This window comes from Harpia harpyja, chromosome 3, assembly GCF_026419915.1.
Source record: "Harpia harpyja isolate bHarHar1 chromosome 3, bHarHar1 primary haplotype, whole genome shotgun sequence".
NCBI lineage: Eukaryota > Metazoa > Chordata > Aves > Accipitriformes > Accipitridae > Harpia > Harpia harpyja.
In genome coordinates, this window is record NC_068942.1 from 11,765,366 (window position 1) to 11,791,056 (window position 25,691).

Genomic DNA, 25,691 nt, shown 5'->3' on the forward strand with positions numbered 1-25,691 from the left:
AGCAAAGTATATGTATTCTCTTCACCTGTCTCTTGAGTGACCATCCAAATGGAAGTAAAATAGAAGCCTTGAAACTGATCGAGAAGTCTCTGCTCATAAAAGTGCTTGATTTCTTTCTTCTGGGCTAATCTTTGATATAACTTGACATGTATGAACTTCTTAACTCAAAGGAATAAATATTGCCTCCTTCCATTTATTTATTTTTTAAATTGCAAATACATTAACTTTCCATGATTGTTGAGTAGCCATCATCCATCATCTGCAGGATGAGTGGTACTGAGAGCCCTCTCAGTACAAACACAACAAAGTTGCATTCCTTTCAGGGACATCTAAATATCTCCTGTCCAGTATTCCCTCCCTTAGACATTCATAAGTGAAGTCAGGTCCCAAGAGTTTGAGATCTTACTTTCAAAGAGAGTCTAAATTGTTTGAAAATCTCTCTTGCCATTGAAGACCAGAGTGAGACACTTAAATATTTGTGGCTGTGAGGAAGAAAGAGGCAAAAAAACCCCCTGAGTTCTTTTGCATAGATGCCTGGCTCAGAGCGAGAGCTTGAGAGCAAGCTGAGTATTGCATGATTCAAAAAGAAATTAGATTCTGATGTGGAAGTAGATGTCTGAGTGAAGGGCTGTGCTCTGCCATTCATTTCCCAGGATATATTATGAACATACCATTAGGGCCCTGAAAGAATCTCTTCCAACTTGAAGCACGCTATGTACCATGAGATTATCTATCTTCTATTGAACGTAAAAACTATTGTGGATTAGTACTGTGACAAACTCTGGAGTAAATGCCCAGTTCTCAATCTCCTCTCGTAGAGGATACTTGAAATTTGGAAGCCTTTGAGTGTATTGATTTTCAGGGTCTGAGGAGTCTCTTGAATAAAAGTCTGATGGATTTGACTTGCTTTAGTGAACCAGTATTCAGCAATATAAATGTGCTTCTGCATGAAAACTCAGATACTTTTTATATGGTGACTGCACCCTCAACTGTGCAACCTTGTGCAATTAAGCTGATGACTGGTATGAGTAGCACTAGTGAAAGTTACAAGATTAACCTTCATCTGCCTGTGAACATAATTGTTACTTTTGCATGTTATAAACTTCTGTCAGTCAGCATATTCACCACTACCACCTTGTTTGTTTGTTTTTGTTAGTATTCTGGGACATCAGAAAAGGATGATGGCTATATGAATTGTTGTAATCCTAAACATCTTGTGATTCCTGTCCTCATAGGTCTTTTCTCTGGTGACAAATGGTGTGAAATTTTATAGTACGGATAAAACTTTTCTATTATTTTAAAAAAAGAAATTAAAATTTCTTTGGTATCCACAGTAACAAGTTCAGAAATTGTGAGGTAAAAAAAAAAGTTTTTGACATTGGAAACATCAGAAACAGCACTGTTTTTCCTTAAAAATACTTTTTTGTGTGTGTCCAACTGTGTGGTATGTTACTGAATTAGTTAATTGTGAGACTAACTAATTCTTCATTAGATACCAAATACAGAGAATAAAACGTAGGGAGGAATAGCTAGCTAGCTACACAAAAGCATGATCTGTCAGTCTCTTATGTTTTGTAGTTCGGTTGGGGGGGTGTTGTTTTGTTTGCTTCTTTTTTAAGAAAGCTGCTGGTGGAGCAAAGTCAGAGGTCTCAGAAGGAGTAATGTCTATAGAACAGGGTAGCTGACTCATGATTTCACGAGTATTTCTGAAGACAAGTTTTCAGCAGTTGGAAGGTGCAAATCAAGTGAAGATGCACAGTTGTAGCTGCTGCCAGGAGAGGTTGGAAGCAAGAGATTAACATCAGTGCAGTGGCTCGAGGTTTGCAGGTGAAGTAAAACTATTTCAGTTGGAGATGCTCTAGCTGGTAGAAATCTCCTAAGCACTGAGGTTCTTGGGTATCTGTGCTTTCAGGATAGAGCCACTGAGATGGACAGGAAGGATGGGCACAATGCATCAATGTATAGCCATGATCTGCTCTGCCCCGCTCTCATTTCACATAGGAAGGTGCTGTACACCACTCTTTGAAAGCTGAGTACTGTAGCTATCCTAAAGCAAATTCAAATTGTTCTAACATTGTGCTGGTTTTGGCTGGGGTAGAGTTAATTTTCTTCTTAGCAGCTAGTATGGGGCTCTGTTTTGGATTTGTGCTGAAAACAGTGTTGACAGCACAGGGATGTTTTCGTTACTGCTGAGCAGTGCTTGCACAGAGTCAAGGCCTTTTCTGCTTCTTACCCAACCCCAACCCACCAGGGAGGAGGCTGGGGGGGCACAAGGATTTGGGAGGGGACACAGCCGGGACAGCTGACCCCAACTGACCCAAGGGATATTCCAGACCGTATGATGTCATGCTCAGCATATACAGCTGGGGGAAGAAGAAGGAAGGGCGAACGTTCGGAGGGATGGTCTTTGTCTTCCCAAGTCACCATTACACGTGCTGGAGCCCTGCTTTCCTGGAGATGGCTGAACACCTGCCTGCCCATGGGAAGTGCTGAAGGAATTCCTTGTTTTGCTTTGCTTGCACACACAGCTTTTTCTTTGCCTATTAAACTGTCTTTATCTCAGCCCATGAGTTTTCTCACTTTTACCCTTCTGATTCTCTCCCCCATCCTACTGCAAGGGAGGTGAGTGAGTGGCTGCGTGGTGCTTAGTTGCAGGCTGGGGTTAAACTATGACAAACATACTCTGAAAGATGACTGCAGCCTAATACTGGATTCTCTGTTATATCTAAATATCCAGCAGTCATCAGTGTGAGATACAGGATGCTATCTGATATGATGGGAAATACAGTGAGAATCTGTTCAATAAGTACTTGTGAATTACGGCCATGTGACATGCAGTAGTTGAATGTTGCCTGTTACAGTGTATAGGGTAAATCGAAGAAAGGAAAGGAGAAAATAAAAATGGGAAAATACTAAAAGGAGATGTGACTACTAGACAGAATTTAAATTGCACCATGAGATTTGGGTTGGGTTTTTTTCCCCTGTGATGAAAGGCTTTATGTATCATGAATAAGGTTTGCGGAGGTGGAATAGAGGTTGCCGGGTACCACTAGCAAGTGAAACAAATTTTCAGTTACTGATTGGCAGTACAAGGGCAAAACATACTTCTCTGGTATAGCAAAGGTGTTCAAAACTTAACATGTATGTATATATATATGTACACAGATATACATATAAACATATATGTGTAAATATATAAAAATATATGTATACACATGTATTATAAATTTTAAGCCATTTTAAATATACTGTAGGCTATGTAGATAAGTTAATATTGGAAAATGGAATCTATAAAGGATGCAGATGATTCTTTTAAGAAAAAAAAATTTGGGGAGTAAGAGCTTTCTCTTCAGTGGGAAACATAAAAAGTAGAAATTATGAGGGAATGAGTGGTTTTAATCCATTTTCCTGAGACTGAGAAAAAAATAATAATCCACAGAGCCCTAAGTTGTAGAGTTTAACTATTGATTGTGCTAGTGAGGTCCTTCGGTCTGCCGTCTCAGTGGAGGTAGGGGGTAGACAGCCATGCGGCAGCAAAGACACAAGGGTTATTGATGTGTTAGAAACCACGGAAGCGCCTGAGAATGGTCATGTAGTAATTAGGGCTTCTCCCCCCCCCCCAAAAGGTGGCGGGATCAATAGCCCAACTGAAGTGCATCTACACCAACGCACACAGCATGGGCAACAGATAGGAGGAGCTGGAAGCCGTTATGCAGCAGGAAAACTATGACATAGTTGCCATCACGGAAACATGCTGGGATGACTCGCACAACTGGAGTGCTGCAATGGATGGCTCTAAACTCTTCAGAAGGGATAGGCAAGGAAGGAGAGGCAGTGGGGTAGCCCTGTATGTTAGGGAGTGTTTTGATTGTCTAGAACTTAATGATGGTGACGACAGGGTTGTTTATGGGCGAGAATGAAGGGGAAGGCCAACAAGGCAGATATCATGGTGTTAGTCTGTTATAGACCATGCAACCAGGATGAAGAGGCAGATCAAGTATTCTGTATCGAGCTGGGAGAAGTCTCACGATCACTAGCCCTTGTTCTCGTGGGGGACTTCAACTTACCAGGTGTCTGCTGGAAATACAGTACAGCAGAGAGGAAGCAGCCTAGGAGGTTCCTGGAGTGTGTGGAAGAACTTCCTGACACAGCTGGTGAGTGAACCAATGAGGGAAAGTGACCCGCTGGGCCTGTTGTTTGTGAACAGAGAAGGACTTGTGAGTGATGTGATGGTTGGAGGCTGTCTTGGGCATAGTGATCATGAAATGATAATAGTTTTTGATTCTTGGAGAAGGAGGGCAGTCAGCAGAACTGCTGGCTTGGAATTCCAGAGGGCGGACTGGCCTGTTTAGGACCTGGTTGACAGAGTCCCTTGGGAGGCAGTCCTGAAGGACAAAGGAGTCCCAGAAGGCTGGACATTCTTCAGGAAGGAAATCTTAAAGTTGCAGGAGCAGGCTGTCCCCATGTGCCAAAAGACGAGCCGTCGGGGAAGAAGACCGGCCTGGCTGATCAGAGAGCTTTGGCTGGAACTCAGGAAAAAAAGGAGAGTTTCTGACCTTTGGAAGAAAGGGCAGGCAACTCAGGAGGACTACAAGGATGTTGGGAGGTTGTGCAGGGAGAAAATCAGAAGGGCTGAAGCCCAACTAGAACTTAATCTGGCTACTGCCATAAAAGACAATAAAAAGTGTTTCTATAAATACATTAGCAACAAAAGGAGGGCTAAGGAGAATCTCCATCCTTTATTGGATGCAGGGGGAAACACAGTGACAAAGGATGAGGAAAAGGCTGAGGTACTCAATGCCTTCTTTGCCTCAGTTTTTAATAGTAAGGCCATTTGTTCTCTGGGTACCCAGCCCCTTGAGCTGGAAGACAGGGAGCAGAATGAAGCCTCCATAATCCAAGGGGAAATGGTTAGAGACCTGCTACACCACTTAGACACACACAACTCTATGGGGCTGGATGGGATGCACCCGAGGGTTCTGAGGGAGCTGGCAGAAGTGCTCACCAAGCCACCTTCCATCATTTATCAGCAGTCCTGGCTAACTGGGGAGGTCCCAGTTGACTGGAAGTTAGCAAATGTGACACTCATCTACAAGAAGGGCTGGAAGGCGGATCTGGGGAGCTACAGGCCTGTCATTCTGACCTCAGTGCCGGGGAAGGTTATGGAGCAGGTCATCTGAGTGCCATCACGCGGCACGTACAGGACAACCGGGTGATCAGGCCCAGTCAGCATGGGTTTATGGAAGGCAGGTCCTGCTTGACCAACCTGATCTCCTTCTGTGACAAGGTGATCCGCTTAGTGGATGAGGGAAAGACTGTGGATGTTGTCTACCTAGACTTTAGTAAAGCCTTTGACACCGTTTCCCACACCATTCTCCTGGAGAAACTGGCTGCTTATGGGGTGGATGGGCTTAGTCTTCGCTGGGTAAAAAACTGTCTGGATGGGTGGGCCCAAAGAGTTGTGGTGAATGGAGTTAAATCCAGTTGGTGGCTGGTCACAAGTGGTGTTCCCCAGGGCTCAGTACTGGGGCCAGTTCTCTTTAATATCTTTATCAATTATTTGGATGAGGGGACCGAGTGCACCCTCAGTAAGTTTGCAGATGACACCAGGTTGAGCAGGAGTGTTGATCTGCTCGAGGGTGGGAAGGCTCTACAGAGGGATCTGGACAGGCTGGATCGATGGGCTGAGGCCAATTGTATGAGGTTCAACAAGGCCAAGTGCCGGGTCCTGCACTTCGGTCATGGCAACCCCATGCAGTGCTACAGGCTTGGGGAAGAGTGGCTGGAAAGCTGCCTGGCAGAAAAAGACCTGGGGGTGTTGGTCAACAGCCGGCTGAATATGAGCCAGCAGTGTGCCCAGGTGGCCAAGAAGGCCAACAGCATCCTGGCCTGTATCAGAAATAGTGTGGCCAGCAGGACTAGAGAAGTGATTGTCCCCCTGTACTCAGCACTGGTGAGGCTGCACCTCAAATACTGTGTTCAGTTTTGGACCCCTCACTACAGGAAAGACATGGAGGTGCTGGAGCGTGTCCAAAGAAGAGCCACAAAGCTGGTGAAGGGTCTAGAGCACAAGTTTTATGAGGAGTGGCTGAAGAAACTGGGGTTGTTCAGCCTGGAGAAAAGGAGGCTGAGGGGAGAGCTTATTGCTCTCTACAACTACCTGAAAGGAGGTTGTAGCGAGGTGGGGGTCGGTCTCTTCTCCCAAGTAACAAGCAATAGGACAAGAGGAAATGGTCTCAAGTTGCACCAGGGGAGGTTTAGATTGGATATTAGGAAAAATTTCTTCACTGAAAGTGTTGTCAAGCATTGGAACAGGCTGCCCAAGGAAGTGGTGGAGTCACCACCCCTGGAGGTATTTAAGAGAGGTGTAGATGTGGCACTTAGGGACATGGTTTAGTGGTGGACTTGGCAATGTTAGGTTAACAGTTGGACTCGATGATCTTAAAGGTCTTTTCCAACCTAAATGATTCTATGATTCTGTTTCCTTCCAGAAATAAAGATGAGAAGAAATCCAGAGTTTAAAGAGTAGATACAGACACTTTGTAAAATTTACCTTAGCAATACAGTGATGGAAGGAAATAGTATGACAACTTAATTAAAATCAAGATTTTTATCTTCACAGGATTTAACACCTAACATAGAGACACATTCATTTCTATTTATAAAAAATTCAGTAAAATGTGTACTTCTCTTAAAGGAATCAGGAAAACATAGAAAATTAAAGTAAATAAGTTCAAAGTGCTTAATAATGCATGCACCTATGGGACTTCTGCTTTTATAAGGCTTTTTTGCAATGTCCAGCTCTTGGAACTGAAAGTGTTAAGGCTGTGAAGTTACTGTCCTCTTACATCCTCCTAGCATGTGCTGTTGTATAGATGTGTATGTCGATTAATTTGTCGGTAGCAAGTATTGAACTGAAACAGCATGTTTCTCTTCTGTCTCCCATGCTGGTAGTACTGAATGCATTGATCATTCACAAGTTTAGGAGGTGAATGTGTTCTAATTCTAGTGTAAAGCATACATAAAAACCATATGCTCTAAAGTTAGTTTTACATGTAGATACTCATGGTGGATGTTACTATACATATATGGAATCGCAAAACCAAAATTACACTGGTTTTAAGGCTTTTCTGTGAGCAGATTAGATTTAAATGCATTTTTGTTTTGATTTCTATTTTCATTCTGTTTTAAAAAATCTTCCTTATTGAAATGATCGAGCAAATTTTCATCTTTAAGATGAAAGGCAAAGTGAATTCCAAATAACTGATTAACAGCTATCACAATTCAATTTAGAAGGTCATACCTGTGCCTAAGTTGAAGGTTCAGTTGTTAAGGCTGAAGATGACTGGCTGGGTTTGTTCTTTGAGATCTTGTTAACATTCCAATTATGATTCAGAGACAAACACATTATATGCTTATCTTCCAGTACTTCCCTGAAAAATCATTTCAGAATAAAATCTAGGAGTTGAAAAATCAAGATCTTTCCTTGAGTAGTTTACCTGCTTAATGCGTGTACCATAATGAAATTTGGCATGGCTCTTTCGAGTATAAAGCCTGTCCCTTTGTTATGAGCCAAACATCTTGGTTCACTTCCGGAGCATTCTCAGCACTGCTCTGTTTGCAGAAAAACTGTCTTACAAAAAAATAAAGCTGACAAGTTAGAATGGAGTATAAATTTATGGAGATTAACATTTATATCTTCACCTGATAATTTTGACTGCTAGAGTACATGAAAAAAGCCAAATGAGGGTGTTCACCTTGTGAAAACTTTTTTTCACAACATCAGATAAAAAACCTACCCTTAGTTGATCACTAAGTCCTGTCTCTCCAGCCGGCACAGTCGAGAGGTTATTTGCCACAAATGGATTGTTCGCCCTTTCCGTGAAACATGAAATATGGAAGTATTGAGAACATTTTGTGAACTGATGAACATTGACTCTGAGCCACTCTATCCTTTCTGTCTGAAAAAGGGTTGATAACAGGCTTTCTGTGATCATTCTTGCTGTTATCAGTTTGTTCAAATTAGCTCTTCCTTCTCCTGTAGTTGTCATCATTCAGCTACAAATCTGCTTCATCACACAGAGAGCTCTCAGCAGACCAATGAATGTTTTGCTATGTTCAGAGACCAGTACAAGATTGAGGGCTTAATCTGTGATGCTTATTGATATAATATCCATTTTGATCTTCTATGGATCCAAAAATTTTGTTTAAAAAAATCTGTCTATATACTCTGTTGCTTTTGTCCTAAACATTGCAGAAGAAGGGCCAGTTCCATAGGATTATGATTTTCTGTTGTGTGGCATGGCTTTATTGTCCATTGAATAAAGGTTATAAATCCTCTAGCTGCAGGTCCTATTGTAATGCAATTATTTGATGATGGATAACTGGCTGGTATAAAGTATTTAGGCAAAAGTATCTATAGCTCTTCAGCAATGTTTTTTAGTGGGAGGACTGGTAGAGGAAAGGGTTAGGTTATAGCAGTAGTATACAGTAAACTGTTGACATCTTCATGCTTTTCCCATGTATAAGAAATCTGTCTCGTATGCTTATGTGGATTAACTGAAGTCTTCAGTGGCTCTGGTGTTAAGGATAAGGGAGCCTGGACTACAAATGCCACTTCTCAATGGCTCTTCTCAAAGACAGATGCTCTCAGAGGGATGCTGATTAAACCTGCAAATCTCTATCAAGATCCAGTTCTTCATGCCCCCTTCCCTCCTTTCTTGTAAAAAAGAATGAACTAAGTGCCCATACTTTGCCTTGTTTTTGGAGGACTTTTTAAAGTCATAACTTATAGATGTACTGTTCTTTTTGTTACTGAGAGGCTGTTTGTTCTGAGTTTGAGACTGAAGCAAGAATCCACCTGCCTCTACATCATGGTAACCAACCTCCCGTTCATGGGTCTTGGTGCCTTTTTCGCTAGAGTGCTTTGCAGGTGAGGAGGAACTGGTTTGCATGAACTGTTTGGGGTCAACAGACCATTCCTTGTTTTTGAGACTCTGTAGTCCCTCTCATTTCGATAACTGGATAGGTACGTGCATGCCACATGACATTGTGCACATGTTCACTTTTGGCCAGGTAGTGAGTATCCATCCAGTCATGTGATGGGATGTGTGCATGTACCTCTGGCCATTTGGTAAGAATAGATGTGCTGATCACATGTATTTTCAGTCATGCGATGGTGAACTAGCTGTGGTCTGTGACCTGTCTAGGACCAGCATCTTTGCTCTGACAGAAGGTCTGGGCAGCACAGCTCCTAATCATTCATTGTTTTATATACTTTATCATGCTCTTGTGTATTCCTCTTTTCTCTAATGTAAGGCATAAGGTATTTTCATAGATCATTTTATAGGAAAACTATGTTTTAGGCCTTTTATTGTTACTTCTGGTCTATTTTGAACCTCTGTTTCCCCCATCTTGTCTAGCTTCTGCGAAGACTGTCATCCATCCTAAATTCAGGCCAGGTGAAAGCTGCATGCAGATACCTTACCATAGTACTCAGTAGTCACACATGTAAACAAAAGACAGACATGAAGAAACAGAAGAGTTATGCTTAATCTACTTGCACAGAGTTTGAATTGGAAATGCATGTCTGTGTCTCTAGACAGACTTGTAGATGTACTGCTGATGCTTCCAGGAAGACAGAATCTTTGACGAAATATGCTTTACGCTTCAAATCGTGTTAATTCAAGCAAACTCTCCTCTTGGTGTAATGTGCTGTCTTTAATAAAAAATCTGCCTTGTCCCCTTGTACCCTGGGCGTTTTGGGTACTGGAGGGAACAGTTTGATGAGACAAGTAGAGCCAGACTAAGCAATTGCTGCCATGGAAAGGAGAGATGTTCCATCTATCTTCTCATGCTCCCATATTACCTAACACTGTCCCCTCCTGTTGAGTCAGTCAGCATCTTCACTCGTCTGACCCTATGGTTAGGTGATTGCACTCACTAATCTGTCAGAGGGGAAAAAAACCTGTAAAATAGAGACTAGTTTTCTTCTAGGTTAGCTAATTTAATCAGCTTTACTAGTCACTAGGGCATATGCCAAACCAAGCATGAAGGTGGAGATACAGTGATGGAGGAGGAGGAGGGAAAAACAGGAGGGTGCAGTTTTGCTGCAGTCAAGCTTATCTTATGGCTCATTGCTACTGAAAAATACTGCTCCTCTTCAGCCTCTCTCTCTGCCGTTGCCTTGCGCGTACTGGCTGCCTTGTACCTAGCAGCACTCCTCTGCCCGAGCAGTGAGCTGGTTCAGGCAGCAAAAGAGAAAACTTTATTTTGCAGCACAATTTTTATTTATTTATTATTTAATTTTAACTTAGACTAGATATTGGCATATTTAACCACTTCAGTGAGACAATGGTTTAGACATAATTCATCTGCAATATTTGTCTTCTAAGGACTATATAATGTCCACTTTAACAAGATGAATGCTCTGGATTTTGTAATAACAACTTAGTGTATCCCTGTAGAATATCAAGCCGCTCACTTTTTTACTAGCTGTTCATTTGGGAGTGGATGAGTGAGTTGCAAGCAGCAATGTCAATCCCTAATGTCACATTATTGTCCTTTTTCTTCACGGAATCCAACTTCTGTTGCAGTCATACAGACTACAGTTATTGTGCACATTTACCATTAAAAAAAGTGGGGTTTTTTGAACAGTCTGGGGATTGATTGCTTTTTATGAAGTCTTGTTCTTCTTTAGTAGGATGGTTTCATTCTGTCAAGTACTGAAATACAAATGTTCCAATATTGTTATGGTGTTACACCGCAGTTAAGTTTTTATTTACTAAAACGCTTGTGCATGTGATGAGATCTTAAAACAGTTTCACTGGTGTATATCAGAGTTCACTGTAGGCTGGATTTTCTTTGTTTTACTGGCCATCAAAGCAGGTTTTCTCTACAGAACTCTGAGCAACTGGAGGGACTTAGCAGGATTTTTCTTCGACATGAAATCTCTTGAGGAGGACAAAACTTTGGACCTCAGTGAACATCAAGATTTAACATGCAATTGGTTCACTCAGAGACAGGATACTAAGTTGACTGGATTGTCTGGAAAGTTTGTATTATAGCAGTATGAAAAGTAGAATTTAATTGGCTAATCTATCACTTTGCATGAAGAGTCAGGGAAGTTTTCCTTAAACCAAAACGGCAATTAAGAGATATGAGCTTTATGAATGTACTAGGCCTGGCTCTGTGCTCTTATTACATTTAATGGGCTTAAAATGACCTTGGCCATCTCACTGCTTCCTCAATTATTCTTTTCCTTTTTTTAAACTTACAGTAATTACAGCTCAGCTATGATCTACATCCATTACTCTGCTCAGCTTTTAATATTATAAAATAAGCCAATATGCTGTTTTATTGATGCAAACGTATTATAGAGTTTCATGAACAGATTTATGCACAGTTTATTTGTTTATATTGCAAAGATCCAACGTTTAGTTTTAGGAAAGAGGCAGAGAGGGTGCCAAATGTTATTTTAAGATATAAAAGCTTTAATTTCAGTTATCAGTAAGGATTCTGATTTTTCAGCATAGCTAATGTATGATGCTTATACTAGTAAGTTTGGTTGAAAGGTTGGGTTGTAGATATGACAAGCACATTACATATCTGATCTAGCCTTGCTGCTTTTTCTTTCTACTAGCCTCTAAACCTATTGCAGAACAGTAAAATGTGAATAAAAAGTAGTGGAGTCTTTCGGTCCCAGCTCCAGGTTGAGTCAATACTAAGACTGTGGTACAGAGTGAGTAAACTGAAGCAATTCATGTTTGAAAGAAGTGCATTTCTATTAGTGAGTGTGATATTCTAGAAGGCTGATAGGGAAAATGCAATTTCATTTGTCGCAAACCCAGAAGTTAACATTTTAGCTAACTGTCTGCAGTTGTCCTTTGGTGGTGACAAGCTTCTGCAGAACAACACTTCAGGAATGTTGTTTCTGAGTTCACAGGGAAATTCCTGATATTGAAGTTTATTGTACTTATTCAAATAGCATCAGTTCTATTCTGTGGGACGTTCTGGGCTTTTAAGGAGGATGGAAAACTTTCTACTTTTAGAAAAAGTAACTTTTTTTTCCAGAAAGGAAAAAAAAAAAGAGGAATTTAGTTTATAATTAAATAGTAATTTTTTAAAAAGCTATTAAAAATAAAATTGAGCTTGAAAGCTTAGTGTGGAGTCTTTTGACTCAGCTGCGACTCCTCATTCCAAGAATTCTGTAGATTGGGGGCTTGTGAGCTCTGTTGGCAAGAACCTGATGTGCTCGGCGGTGTTGGCTCCACAGCAGTCAGTGTGGTAGAAGCACCTCTGCAGCAAACATCTGAGCTTTCCAGCAGCCCCTTAGGAAAGCTGGTGAAATGCTAACCATTGTTCGGTCAGTATTCTGCATGTATTTTGCTAGAAATTCCTCAAAACCAGTATGTAACATGTCTGTGAACTGGCATTTTCCCACTGCAGGCTATTAATCTGGAGAATTCTTTATAAGTTCTTAATACTTAGTACATATTCGGCCCTTTCCATAGCTGTACCTCTTCTGCTCACTGCTGTTGTTCAAGAAAGAGCCTACAGCAATTGTCAGGAAGACCTGGCCCTCAGGTGTTAAAAAGTTTTGTTTCAGGAGATGAAGAATTTACATTATATGTTTGATCTTGCAGGAATTCTTCAATGGGTAAAGCTGATAGATAACTTTGAGGCTGAGTATGAGTATGTCACCAATGAAGGAACAGTGTTCACTTTCAAGACAAACCGGCATTCTCCAAATTACCGGTTAATCAATATTGACTTCAATGATCCAGAGGAATCCAAGTGGAAAGTTCTCATCCCTGAACATGAAAGAGATGTTCTAGGTAAGAGTAAGTGTAAAGTCTTTTACTTGACAGTAAGTCTATTCTGCTTTTTTGAAATTAATTCAGTTATTAGTCTATTGAGTGGTCTTGTACAGACCTTCTTACTTTTATCCTGTGTTTAAACGTTGTTTAGGATTTACGATTAAAAGACTTGCTGAGAGTCGAGAGATCTAGAATCCATCTCTCTCTCTCTCTCTCTCGCGCGCTCTCTCTCTCTCGCGCGCGCGCGCTCTCTCTCTCCCCCTCCCTCCCTCCCCCTCCCCCCCCTCTCTCCCTCTCTCCCTCCCCCCCCCCACCCCCCAGTTTATATACTGGGCATGACGTCACATGGTATGGAATACCCCTTTGGCCAGTTTGGGTCAGCTGCCCTGGCTGTGTCCTGTGCCAACTTCTTGTGCCCCTCCAGCCTTCTCGCTGGCTGGGCATGAGAAGCTGAAAAATCCTTGACTTTAGACTAAACGCTACTTAGCAACAACTGAAAATATCAGTGTTATCAACATTCTTCTCATACTGAACTCAAAACAGCACTGCACCAGCTACTAGGAAGACAATCAACTCTATCCCAGCCAAAACGAGGACAGTAGTAAATGTTTACTAGACAGTCAGGGATTAGAGCAAGAGGGACTTTGTAAGCTAAAAGGGGAAGAGCAAACGTGGCAGTAGTGCAGCACACTATGAACAGAGTTGGTCAGAGTTTGAGACAAGATTTTCTGTTGTTCCTGGGATAAGAGGAGTAGACAACACTTACGGGAAAAAAAGCCTCAGGAAAGTTGAAGGGCGTGGAATTCTCCAAGTATAAAAATGAGTTCAAGACATAAATCTTTGATTTTGATATAATTAAAACAAAGGTATATTTTTTAATCCCATCATTTTGGGGAAAATTCTATTAAAACTTAGAATTAGTTTCAGGTAATACAGAATAACCTCCTGAGCTGTGTTTTTTGACAGACGCTTCGTGTACATTTATGTGGTCTGTTCTCCATATAGTACAAGATACAATTATGATTTATCTGACTAGCATCTGAATACCATAATTATAGCTATTCAAAAGGACTCTGCTTTTTTTGGTTTTTTATTAATCCATCTTTATACAAATTCATTCAAGTTTTCTACTTTTCCGGTGAAGAGCTGCTTTGTAGAATGAGTAGAATTCTCTGTGTGTGATTTGATATGCATACATATAGTAACTTATGTCTTTCCTCACTAACACAAACCTATTTGCCTACTACTTCAAATTCCTCTTAAGATCTTGCTTTTCAAGACACCTAAAAAAAAAAAAAAAAAATCTTAATTTCTATCTGCATTTCACAATGTGTCCTGCATGATTCCTGCCACAGCCTAGACAAGGTACGTCCCCAGTGTGACATAAATGGTGACTCTGAGCATGCCTGGAATTATAGTGACTTTGCAAATGACTGGGGTTTACAATATTGTGAGAATTATGGTAAACACAAAAGTAGCAAATTAGAGCTTGGTGAGACACAAATCTTTTTCTTAAGATTGTGAACTCTTTGAATCAGGAGCCACCTGCATCTTAAATGAAGTACCTTTCAAGTCCTAAGCAGAGAGTAATAGGTGTAAGTGAAAAATTGCTTCCAAGTCTAATTTCTGATTGTGTGTGAATTTGCTGACAGTCTGTGAAGCCATGCTTAAGTTATGAGGAACAGCAATTTATAAAGTGGGACCAAGTTGAAGAATTGACTGAAAGGTGGTGAGTGTCCAAATAGAATCAGACAGAAACATGTGAATGACATGAAATGTGGTTACCATGTGTGGATTTACCTGAGATGTGGTCTAGGCAGCCAAAAGGAGCTTTGACCAGTGGCTATATAGGCACTGGCTCTATATTCCTTCCCAGTAAGATAAAGGCCACATCTGCTTTTCACTTCTCCATTTTGGTTTTATTCTGAATCCAAAGTCGTGCTGAGTTCATGTTTGTGTGCATGCAAAAAAAAATTTAATGCATGCAACACTCCTTTAATGGCTTATACATGACAGCCTTGACTGTACAAACATAACAAGATCTGCATTTAGAACACTGAAGGTTCGGATAAATTGATTGGCTGAGGGCACTGGCCTTCAGACTGTAAACACAGCAGGGATTCAGCTCTTAAACATTTGAAGGCAAACATAATCTGTCGTATAAAACCATCAGAGTGACTTTCAGGAGTCTGTTGTGTGTCATTAAGCTTCTACTGTATTTGCATGTGAAGCCAGAGGAGGCAATCACATGTCCACTTCTCTCTCTAGCTTTTTGGAGTGGTATGTAAAAGAATTGGATTAAATTAACAGATGAAAGTGTCTCCGTAAGAAGATGAGTTATAAGTAGATCTTAGCGCTACAGTAAATTAAGTGTGAATTGTTCAGTTGCTTCTTTGTGGCAGACACTTGCAAATTAGCGTTACATCCTCAGCACCAAGATAAGGGAGTTTTATCATGTTCAGGAGGTTGTAGCCCTCAATAAATAAAAAACCCATTGTTTCACTTGATGAAGTCAGCAAGCAAGCCAGTCTCTATGTCATGTTGTTTTAATCATTCCAAGATTTGATTTAGAAAGACATAATTATAGCAGAAGGCAGTTAATAATTCATTGTCTTGAAAACCTTGAAGTCAAGTGAATTTGATTTTGTGTGATCCTGAGATGACAATGTAATGAAACGCCTTCTGCAAAAGCTAGGACAGCAGTGATTCAAAGGGTAAATGAGTATTGCTGCTTGTTCAATTTTACATATGTGTGGGAGTGATTCTTTATGAAGATGTAATTAGCTGTATTAGAATTTCTTTATAAACATTGTAGTTAGTGATGCTCTAGGTCACAAATGTGTTTTACTGGGATATATAGTTACTTGGTTCAAAAGCCACCTACTCCGGTGTGATCTGCCTGGTAGCCGTAGCCACCCTCATTTCTATGTGTTAACTTAGATTCAGTTTCATAAAAGCTACACCATGCACATATAGAAATAGATTTATTTATGAATAATAAATTTGGGATTAAGAATTATGAAGCTCTGCCCGTGTCCATCAATGGCAAAAAGAGAAATTCCACAAAGTATAATGCATTCTTAGGAAAGATGCTGTAGCTGATATTATCTAACGAAGAAATAAACACACATGCCTACAAGGTGGTGTGAATGTCATTTGGTTTCTCAACATATTCTTCAAGACAGACTTTTTTTATTGGCTTTCACCTTTTTGTTTTCAGAACTGTTTATAAATGAGCTAATTTGGGAAATACAGGGAAAAAACCAAACATATTCCTGCAATGAGGTTGTACACAAACCTCACTTTACAAGTCTCAGCAGGGATTTCACACAGAGTTGAGGTAAATTTAGATTTCTACTCTGTGAGCTGAGGGGAAGAAATAAATGACACCTATTTTAAAAATTAAATTTAAGGGGGGCCTCAGAACATATTGGAGTGTGATGAGACTCATTTCCTCCCCTTTGGAGTTTGTTTATAAAGTGTTACTTTTAATTTTCAGGGAGTCTAAAATAGAACCATAGGAGAGATTCACATCTAATGTTGAACTAGTGCTTTAGATGACCACATAGCTGCAAGTAGGTGTGCTGAATTAGTTAAAAGGCAGCTGTGAAACCATAAATGCAGACTGATCATTACAGACACTGCAACCCTAGTTCTAAGGCATAGGATAAACCTGTCATCTTTAGAAGGTTATATAATCAATTTTGAGAATGGTGACACCCACCCCCCACCCCAAAAAATGCCCAATACTGGTAGAGCAGGGCAACTTGAGAGTAGAAGTTATATCCAGCCCTGTACTTGTGACAATGAAAAGAAAAACAGAATAGATCTCATGAGTAAGGAGGGCTGAGAAATAAGATGTATTCCTGAACGTGTCATAGATGAGGTGAGTGATCTTGAACAGTTCCTTGAATCTCAGTTGGCCATTTAACAAGCAGCAGCAAAGCTGCTGTACCTTGTACACATCTGCACACCTCAACTCAGTGCATGTAAAATGCTTCCCTTCCCTCAGCTAGAATGTGCACACCAAGTGAAAAATAATGTTTTTCTTCTTACCTTTAACCTGCTAGCTAATTCATAAATGCTTAAGAGTTTGGGGAGGGGAGTTACTGCAACTGAAATGTATCTTCTGGTACTGTAATGAAACCAGGAGGGAAAGTCTGGAATGAGTACCACAAAATTGTTGATCCTGAATGACAAGGATGTGCATGGGTGCGAGTAATCCCTCCTGTTCATCTCAGCTGTCAGGAAGCTTGTTCACTCCCTTACCCTGTGGTGTTTTTCAGAGTACCCATAGCTTTACGCACTCGGGAGTTTTGCTTGCAAAGTGGCAGCATGAAGGGTTGTGTGACTGTTCTGAGGAGCAGCTGTGTGACCTTCTGTGTATCGCCCGGAGGAAGCATCCTGTGGAGATGGCTAGTGCAGAAGTGTGGCAGAGAGGAGGAAATCGGCTGCCATGCAAAAGACCAGACTGATAAGCTTCTACTGTGAAATGTGGAGGGAAAAAAAAACCCAACCAAAACTGAAAACAAACCAACTGGGATGTGGCTTAGCTCCAGTGCTTCCCAGCAACAAAAAGCATCCCCTAAGATCTGGCCAAGCCAGATACAGTCCTTCAGTCACTGGGGACATGGGGAGAGGATGTGGTCCAGATGCATGTCCATGACTGAAAGTTTTATTCTGCTCCCCTGGTAGGGCTTTTGTGGCTCTGTTTAATTCTGTTTACCATGGAAAACCTGCGTCAGTCACAGATGACTAAAACTGTAGGTTACTTAAGGAAGCATTACTCCTGATGTTTGCAGCTTCAGAGCTTTGCCCCCCCACTGTCTCTCATTTGTGTGTCTCATACTGAGAGGATGTGGGGTATAAAATCCTTGTCTTGTTGAAATTGGTTGGAGCTTTTCCATTAACTTAAACATGGCAGGCTGTCACTGAGGATGGTGTCTCAGAGAGAAGATACATGCTTTGTGTTGCGAGAGCATATCAACATTTACGTTTCAGAATGATTCATGGTTTATTCTGTAAATTGCTCCTGCTTTGCTTGCAAGTCTACCTACCCATAAGTAGCCTTGAGTGGTTGTTATGGGTCATTTTAATTCAGATCTGCATGGATACCTGTTAATCTGCAGAGACACTGAAGTTTATGGTCACTGTCTGTGATGACCAAAGAAACCAAAATGACCTTCCAGCTCTATTTTCCAGCTAAAGCTTTGACAGTCCATTGAAATATATTCGTTATTTGAGTGGACGCATAAGCACATTGTATAGCAAGTAACTCAGTAGTTTCTGCTGAAGACTTACGGCTGCCTAGCTCTTCTAGCTTGGCATGTTCTTCTCCATCAACATTTCAGCCTGTGTCTGTCAAAGCATGTTTGTACAGTTGGACACTTCATGTGCTGTAGCTACTGCTGCAGAAATGAAAGGTCAGAACTGTCATAAGTAATTAGGGTTAGTGGCACAGATGTTTGTGAGGATTCAACCTTTCTTTCCTGAAACTGTTTCAAATGTTGTTCATAGCAATGTTGCAGTTGCCAAGTTAGTGGCATGCCTTTGCTCCTAATGAAAGCTGTCAAAGAGTTTTTGGAAAGTAGCAGTATATTCATTTCTAAAAGGTTGAACTCAAACTTCTAGAGATGGTTGAGCTCAGTTTTCTATGCTTTGTTAAGAAGTATAATTCCTCTAGCCCAAATTTAGCTACTGAAGAATTGTAAAGTATTGTAGTCATCAAGGTCTTCACTGTCATCTTCAGAGAGAAATGGGCTGTACCAAGGATAATTCTTCATACCTGCTTTCAGTACTTATTAGTGCCTCCAAGTGTGTCCATCTCTCTGATGCCTGAGACAAGAGGCTCAGGTTGGAAAAACGCAACCTCTACATGTTTATTGTTTAGTAAAATAAATCCTTTGCCTGATGGGTATTGTAAGTAGGTGTATTGTAAGTATGCTGGAGAACAATTGAAAAATTTAGGTGTAACTCTGAGAACAACTGCTCTGTTCATTGGTATTAACTGAAAATAAACTGACTCTATACATTGGAGAGGCCTCGGATGGTTAGCTTTTTTTAAAAAAAACACTTCTGTGAGTCAAACTGCTCAGCAAGGAATTCACAGTATCCCAGAACAGGGTATCCAAAATAATTGGGTGAACTGCATTCTAAAGGTGCTTATTTCTGCCCATTGTCTATAAAGGGAGCCTACAGCAATGCTGTCAGGCTTAGCTTTTAGACACGTGAAGTTTGCAAGCACACAATCTTAAAAGCTTCCAGGAAGTACAGAGGCATGCAGGATGCGTTCTGGAAAGCATGAGCAAAACCAAGGAGGCTGACTGCTAATGTAACAAACTAGACAGTATCTGCAGTTGTCAGTGCCGAGCATGGGAGTAACAGAGACTCAGCTTGTAGCTTGCAGTCAAAAAATAGCTCTTGTTAATAATTCAGCATTGTTTGAGCTTGCCATGTATATAAGTGTTCATTCTTAGTGTCTTTTTTTTCTTCTGCTCTTTCAAGTCTGCTTCAACATTCTGCTCTGTTTTGATCTTTTGCATTTCTTTGTAGCTTCCATTACTGTAAGTTTTGGAGGCAGTTAGCAATGCACTAAAACCAGCTATAACACAGGTTATTATTATACACAGAAGCTGTGTTCCTAAATCTCATGGAATGTTTTAAAAATCTTTTGTGCTGTCTTCTCATCTGTTATCTTCACCTTGCTGAAAGCATCTGATTTGTAAGCCAAAGAGGTGATGGAGAGTTAATATTGCTGCTTCCTAGGCAAGTTCTTCAATAGCAGGAATCGTCACATAAGCCAGCAGCCTTATCCCTGGGCAACTGAATCCTTTTAATAAAAGAGTAGTATCTCTTTGTAATACATAAGTCAAAGTAATAATGTACTTTGACTTTTAGTGAAAACATCCATTAAACTGCAATACTTCATCAAATGATTAGTGAGGAATTAAGGGTCATCACAATTTAATTTTAAAATAAAGATTGCTTGAGTAGTATTTTTCCTGAAGCAAAACTACATATTATATACCTTTGAGGTTGATCTGAGAATGTCTATAATCCATTTTGCGAAACTTGAAGGGTCAAGAAATTTCGAGAGTAAAACTGGACATTTTAGTTACATTTTACTGAGAATACCAATGGAGTTCATGGGATCTCATACTTATTGCAGAGCAGTTAATTCTGCAGGCAAAAATGGTGTGTTACTGTAGGGATGCTATTTTTTTAATTCATATTTTGTGTTAATAAACCAGTTATACATGTGAATGTTGGCAGATTTGTGCAGTGACAGTGTAATAAATATTTTGAATTATTGCATTTTCTCCTTGTTCATACAGCCAAGAATGATTCTATATTTCAAAATATGTAATTGGATATAACAATTAAACTTACAAAGTTTATTCTGTTCTCCAGCCTCACTTAAGAAATTTAAGTCACTCCAGAGCTAAAATTATATATCAATTACTAATTTATAGACATTGTTATGTTGTACTGTATCTTATTATTTCAGGTCATGGCTTCATGGTTGAAATTTCAGTTAGTGTTGTACTCTGGGGCTTTGGTTAGAAAATTCCCAGATTTAGGCTAGAAGCTCATGAGGGAGTTAAAGTCTGGGGATAGAAAAAAAAAATCATTGGAGGTCTTTGGGAAGTGGGGAGTAGTAAAGCTTTATTTTGGTGTTTATGTAACTTAAATTCAATTGGCTAGAAAGTCAGACTAGTGTTAAATTTCAGTGGTCCCTCAGGAACAAGCTAAAAGGAAGGTAGACTCTATTGAGCTATTAGGATTTGAAGGTCTTCGAGCTGTAGGGGGTCTTGACAGACCTGAACTGTATATGAAAGCAGGGACTGTTAAAGAGGCTAATTGTTACAGAATAATGAGTTTTGACCTTCAGTTCAGAAAGAGCTTGTTACCCTTAATGGAAGGGGCACATGTTACAACTTCGAACTTTTGTTCTGGAACCTGAATGTGCAAAGATGCATTTATAAAGCTGTCTTCAGTACAGCTCTGTGAATTCAAATTATTTGGTTTTATAGGACTTTGGGGAAACTGGAAAGAACTGTTAAAATATGAATAACATAAGAGTGTAAAACTAAAATTCAGTCAATTTTTCCTTGCTTCTGGTTTGTTTTCAATGTTTTTTCCTTCGATGTTGGTATTTTAAACTCCCCATCTCACAGTGCTACTTTGACATTACAGCGTGCCTCAGTCAGTCGTACCTGATTTTTCTTTCTCATTTGATTCCATCTTTTCGTTTTTTGCTTCCAGCAGATGAGAGAAGGCATTGTCCAGTGCTGGTACCTCGCCCACGATTTAGGTTTCCAGTCTGACTTGTCAGGGCAGAAGTTGCACATGCATAGTTGGAAGAGGACTAGAATCACCACCTCACCTAGTCCTACAAACAAAAACAAATTTCCCTCATTCCTTCCTTCCAGATATTTTTTCTTGACTTTTAACCTTGTTTGTATTTTCTCTTGTTTGTATTTGATTTGTGAGTTAATGAGAAGTTGAAATACTTTTGTTGCAAAGTAGGACAACTGGTTTCTTAAATGACAGAAATACTGAGACAGATGAAGAAGTTTCAGTCTTTTTCCTGTCTGCATAAATAAATAAATACATTTGTCACTAAAGATCGAAAGCCAATGACACAGGAGACAGGAGAGAATATGTTATGTGATATATTCTGGGTGAACTGGAGCCCTGAATAGTTTCTACATTTCATAGGACATAAAGATGGGGATCAAAGTGAGATGGTCAGTAGAACTGCAGGGATTTTTGTAGAAATTGGCAGCCCAGACCTTTTTTTTTCAATCAGTTTGGATTTTCCAGAGTTCAATTAAAAAAATTAGCATTCCATTAAAAAGTTCATATATCTCTAGTAATTCCCCTGAGGAGCAAACTCAGAATGTGAAAGGTTCTGTGAACCAGAAGCTCTTGTTCCTGCACAGCTGAGGTGGGCAGCTCTGCAGCAGCCTAGGATTGCCAGGAGAGGCATAAAGGAAATGAACCTCTGCAGAGCACTTTGTTCCTGGGTCCTTTTGCCAGATTGAGTTCACTGTGCTGCATCCCGTTTCTACTACCGTACAGTCTCAAGAACGCTGTTTAACAACATTAGCTTCTTGAATAAATGTGGGGTTTTTTAAATGGTGTGTTGAGAATATCACTTCAGAATAGCCCTTTTCTTACACCTGGTAGAGCTTGCTTATGAGAATAGCCTCCGGAATACTTAGGCAATAAAAACAAGATGAATAGTAACTTCTAGGTTCTATACTTCAATGTGCAATACAGGATCACATGTCTTTTTGTTCTTATTAGTTTAGCTTGAGTCTAAATCATAATGATTGTTTTGATTTTCATGCATTTCCATAAGTGTTGCTGGCAAAGATCAATGTTTTGCTTGGGTTTTGCATTGAAATATGTGATATTTAAGAGCAGTATTGATCTATAAGCACCTCAAATGCATAAGCGTCTTGGTTAAGCAATTCTTTATTCCTGTGTCTGCATAAATTAGTTTCAAGTGGCATGGTTAGTGCATTTCAAAAGAATGTCAGCCTTTACTTTTGGGTTTGCTTTTTTCTTTCAGAAGGCAACTGAATTCTAAAGATTTAAGAGTTAAATTCAATGCATGTTAGAAACTTTGGTGCATGTATTTAGGTATGCTAAAGAATTTTAGAATCATATTTTGTCTGATTGTTTTCTTTCTTACAATTTTTTTACTGTATTACTGTGACTTTGTTTTTCTTTTGCACACTCTACAGAATGGGTTGCTTGTGTGAGGTCCAACTTCCTGGTTTTGTGCTATCTGCACGACGTGAAGAATATCCTGCAACTTCATGACCTAGCTACTGGTGCACATCTCAAGACTTTCCCCTTAGAGGTTGGCAGTATTGTGGGATATAGTGGCCAAAAGAAGGACAGTGAAATATTCTATCAGTTTACTTCCTTTTTATCTCCAGGTAAGACTGGTTTTTTTCCCTTTAGTTGTTGTTCCTTTTCCTGGGAATAATATCCTTCTCATTTTCTGTTGTTCAGTAGTTACTAGGTATGTCTAAGATGCAGGTAAAACTGCTTCCCTCCCATGTAGTAAGTAGTGGTTGTGCACTTCAAAAAGTACTAGTCCTTGGCCCATGAAGCCTAAATAACATGCCTACTAATCTTTGGGAGACCTGCACTGAGAAATTACTCAGGACTGGCTTGTACTAGAGATGAAATTGTAGCATTCTCACAGCTCTTGCTTCATACAGCAAGATAAAAGTTTACAAATTCTGTTGAAGACAATTGTTAATGTATGTAATGTTATTTTCATCACAATTTCGAAGGACATTAATAAAAGTCACAAAAATTCTTTCTCTGACAGCTTTGTGATTCATTTATGCATAGCCTCATTAGATTATCTTTACTGTCTATGTCTTCACAACACTTGGTGTTGTTTGATTGCTGTAGGAATCCTCTTTGTACAATCCTGCAAAGCTAGAGCTGTCCAAAGCATTACGTAATACGTGTGTGGCACACCCATGAGTATTCCAGGATTTTGAAAAGGAAGGGAGTTTCTATGCAATTGTCAAGCTAATATATAGCAAGAAAATATATTTGCTGTTTGCTCTTTTTCTTTCTTTCATTCTTTCTTTATGGGCCAAACAATCAATAGCTAATACAGGACAGGATTCAAATATGGAGAGGGGACATAGGCTCCAGAATCTTTATCTTCTTCCAGGGTTGTGAGTGATCTTGAATCGTAAGATGATCAAAAATGTTCTTATAGCATCTAATGTATATTTTTGCTCTGTTTCATTTAGAGCACAGCCACATTGCAAAATGGCTGTATAATAGTTTTGATGGGTTTGCTGGTTTTGCTAGAAATGATTGTGTCAAATTGTCAAAATTATGTTTCAAGGTTAGCAGATGTGTGATGAATTTCCTATTATTATTTTACTGTTTACATAACTAGAAATAAGATATGTTTCCAGTTCCTCCTTTTAAACAAACTTTTAAACAGCATTCAGATCGTTGCAGCCATTGCAACCGGAGAGGAGCTTGAGGACACTCTGGCATTTACCTCTAACTTCATCCCAACTTGACAGTGCAGATAGTTCACTTACATCCCACCTTGTGGGCCAGAAGTTGCCAGTCTTACAAGCCAGCACAGTTCATCTCAGCTGAGCCAGTAGAGTCTCTGCAGCTGCTAAACATGTGGAGGTCCAGAGCCACGGAGATCTGTTTTAGCCCGTGGCTTGCCAGCCAGCAATGGCTGCTCTCACTGTCTGCTGGTTGCTTAGGCATATTTTTTTTTTCCTTTTCATCTATGTGCTTAGCATCTACAGAGAATTCGCCATGGTGTAGCTCTGTTGAGTTGGGCAGAGTGACCTGGAATCTAGAAGAAAGAGGAAGGGAAGAAATGGAGGTAGACTGTATGGGAATAAGGAAAGGGTGAGGAAAGCAGAGCAGAGAGGTAATTTTTAGGTAGGTGTGTGGATATTTTTTAATTTGCCTGCAACCTCCATTCACCCTATCGTGGAATAACCAGATAAAAGGCATGGTGCTGGTCCATGATTAACCTAGATCTTCCTACTTTACTATTAGAAATCAATATAATTTGCACTTGTATTAAATTGCACTATTACTTTTTTCCTAATAAGAAAAAAATTAACACATTGGTGTTTAATATCTACAACAAAAGTAATAGTAAACATATATATGAAATAATGAATAAAGCAGTTCTAAAACTGTAGATGCTGACACCATTAAAATACTTTTTGCTGTTCCCTGAAAAATATGGTTATCCCTGCTGTCCACTCCAGTGAGACACTTAGAAGAGCACTCTAGTGTTTTGCATATGTTTAGCATACAGCAAAAGAGTGCAGGCCCCAACATTACTGTGGTGTTTGATATTAATTGCCATGCCACTAAAAATATAACAGAACAAGAGATGCAGTACCAGGGGTTCAATTGCATGTTACTGTAATATTGGGTTGATTGACTCCTGAAGAGCAGTCTATGACTGTGCTTATACTTTATCATGTGGTTTCCTAATATGCAGCTATTCTGCCTGCTCTGTGTGTAATGTTTGCCAATACATTATCCAGCTTGGGCAGCTGTGTATCTGTCAAATGACTGCTCTGCCTGTTACTGCCTGGTGTGCTTTCCTTTGTGCTTTTGCATCACTTTCTGAATCCTAATCTTTAAGGGAAATGCTGCTTTAATGCTTGTTTGTATCTGTCACCCTGCATTAGGCTTGCTAGTCACTTTGTGACAAATGAAGAAAAAAAATTCCCAGCAGATTGGAGTAGTCCTACTTTTATTCCCCTATTAATTCACCATTACGGAAAGAGGCTTTATTAGTTATTAGAAGTGTTGGTTTTCATCTGTGTTCCTTTGCCAATCTGTATCTTTTTGATTTTCCATAGTCTATAAAAGTGATTTAATGCGGCAATTTCCTTGTATCAGATATGTTTCCTCATTATTTCATGTTTCAATATAATTTTTTATAGCTATAACCTCTGTAATAATTACTTCTGGTTTCCTGAAAGTATCTAAAATATACACAATACAGCAGTATTTCAATCAAGTCCTGTCCACCTTGGTTAATTTTATTACATTGAGGATCCCTGTAGAGGGTTTGTTGCCTTAACTTATGGTGTTCTTTTCCCTAATATACATTTAAAATTTTACAGAGGCCAGCTTGTTGTAAAGTAGAAAAACAAAGAATAATTAATGCTGAGGTTAGTTTTATGTATCATATGTATCTGTAGTATATCCATGAATATTAGGATTTTATAATATGCTAACCAGTGTGCAAACACAACGATAGTCACACTGTATGACAGGAAATATGATTTATAGTCTAAATGCAAAATTCTTCTTGGCTAATTACATATC

At 39.7% G+C, this 25,691-nt stretch overlaps 1 protein-coding gene across 2 annotated transcripts in view; it reads left to right on the forward strand.

Moving 5' to 3' along the window:
- PREP (prolyl endopeptidase) overlaps window positions 1-25,691 on the forward strand; it is a 113,305-nt gene that overhangs the window by 48,293 nt on the left and 39,321 nt on the right. For both annotated transcript variants that reach the window (XM_052781412.1, XM_052781413.1), the window contains exons 8-9: window positions 12,645-12,836; window positions 22,574-22,771. In XM_052781412.1, the coding sequence (XP_052637372.1) occupies window positions 12,645-12,836; window positions 22,574-22,771 (390 nt within the window). The remainder of the gene's footprint in view (window positions 1-12,644; window positions 12,837-22,573; window positions 22,772-25,691) is intronic.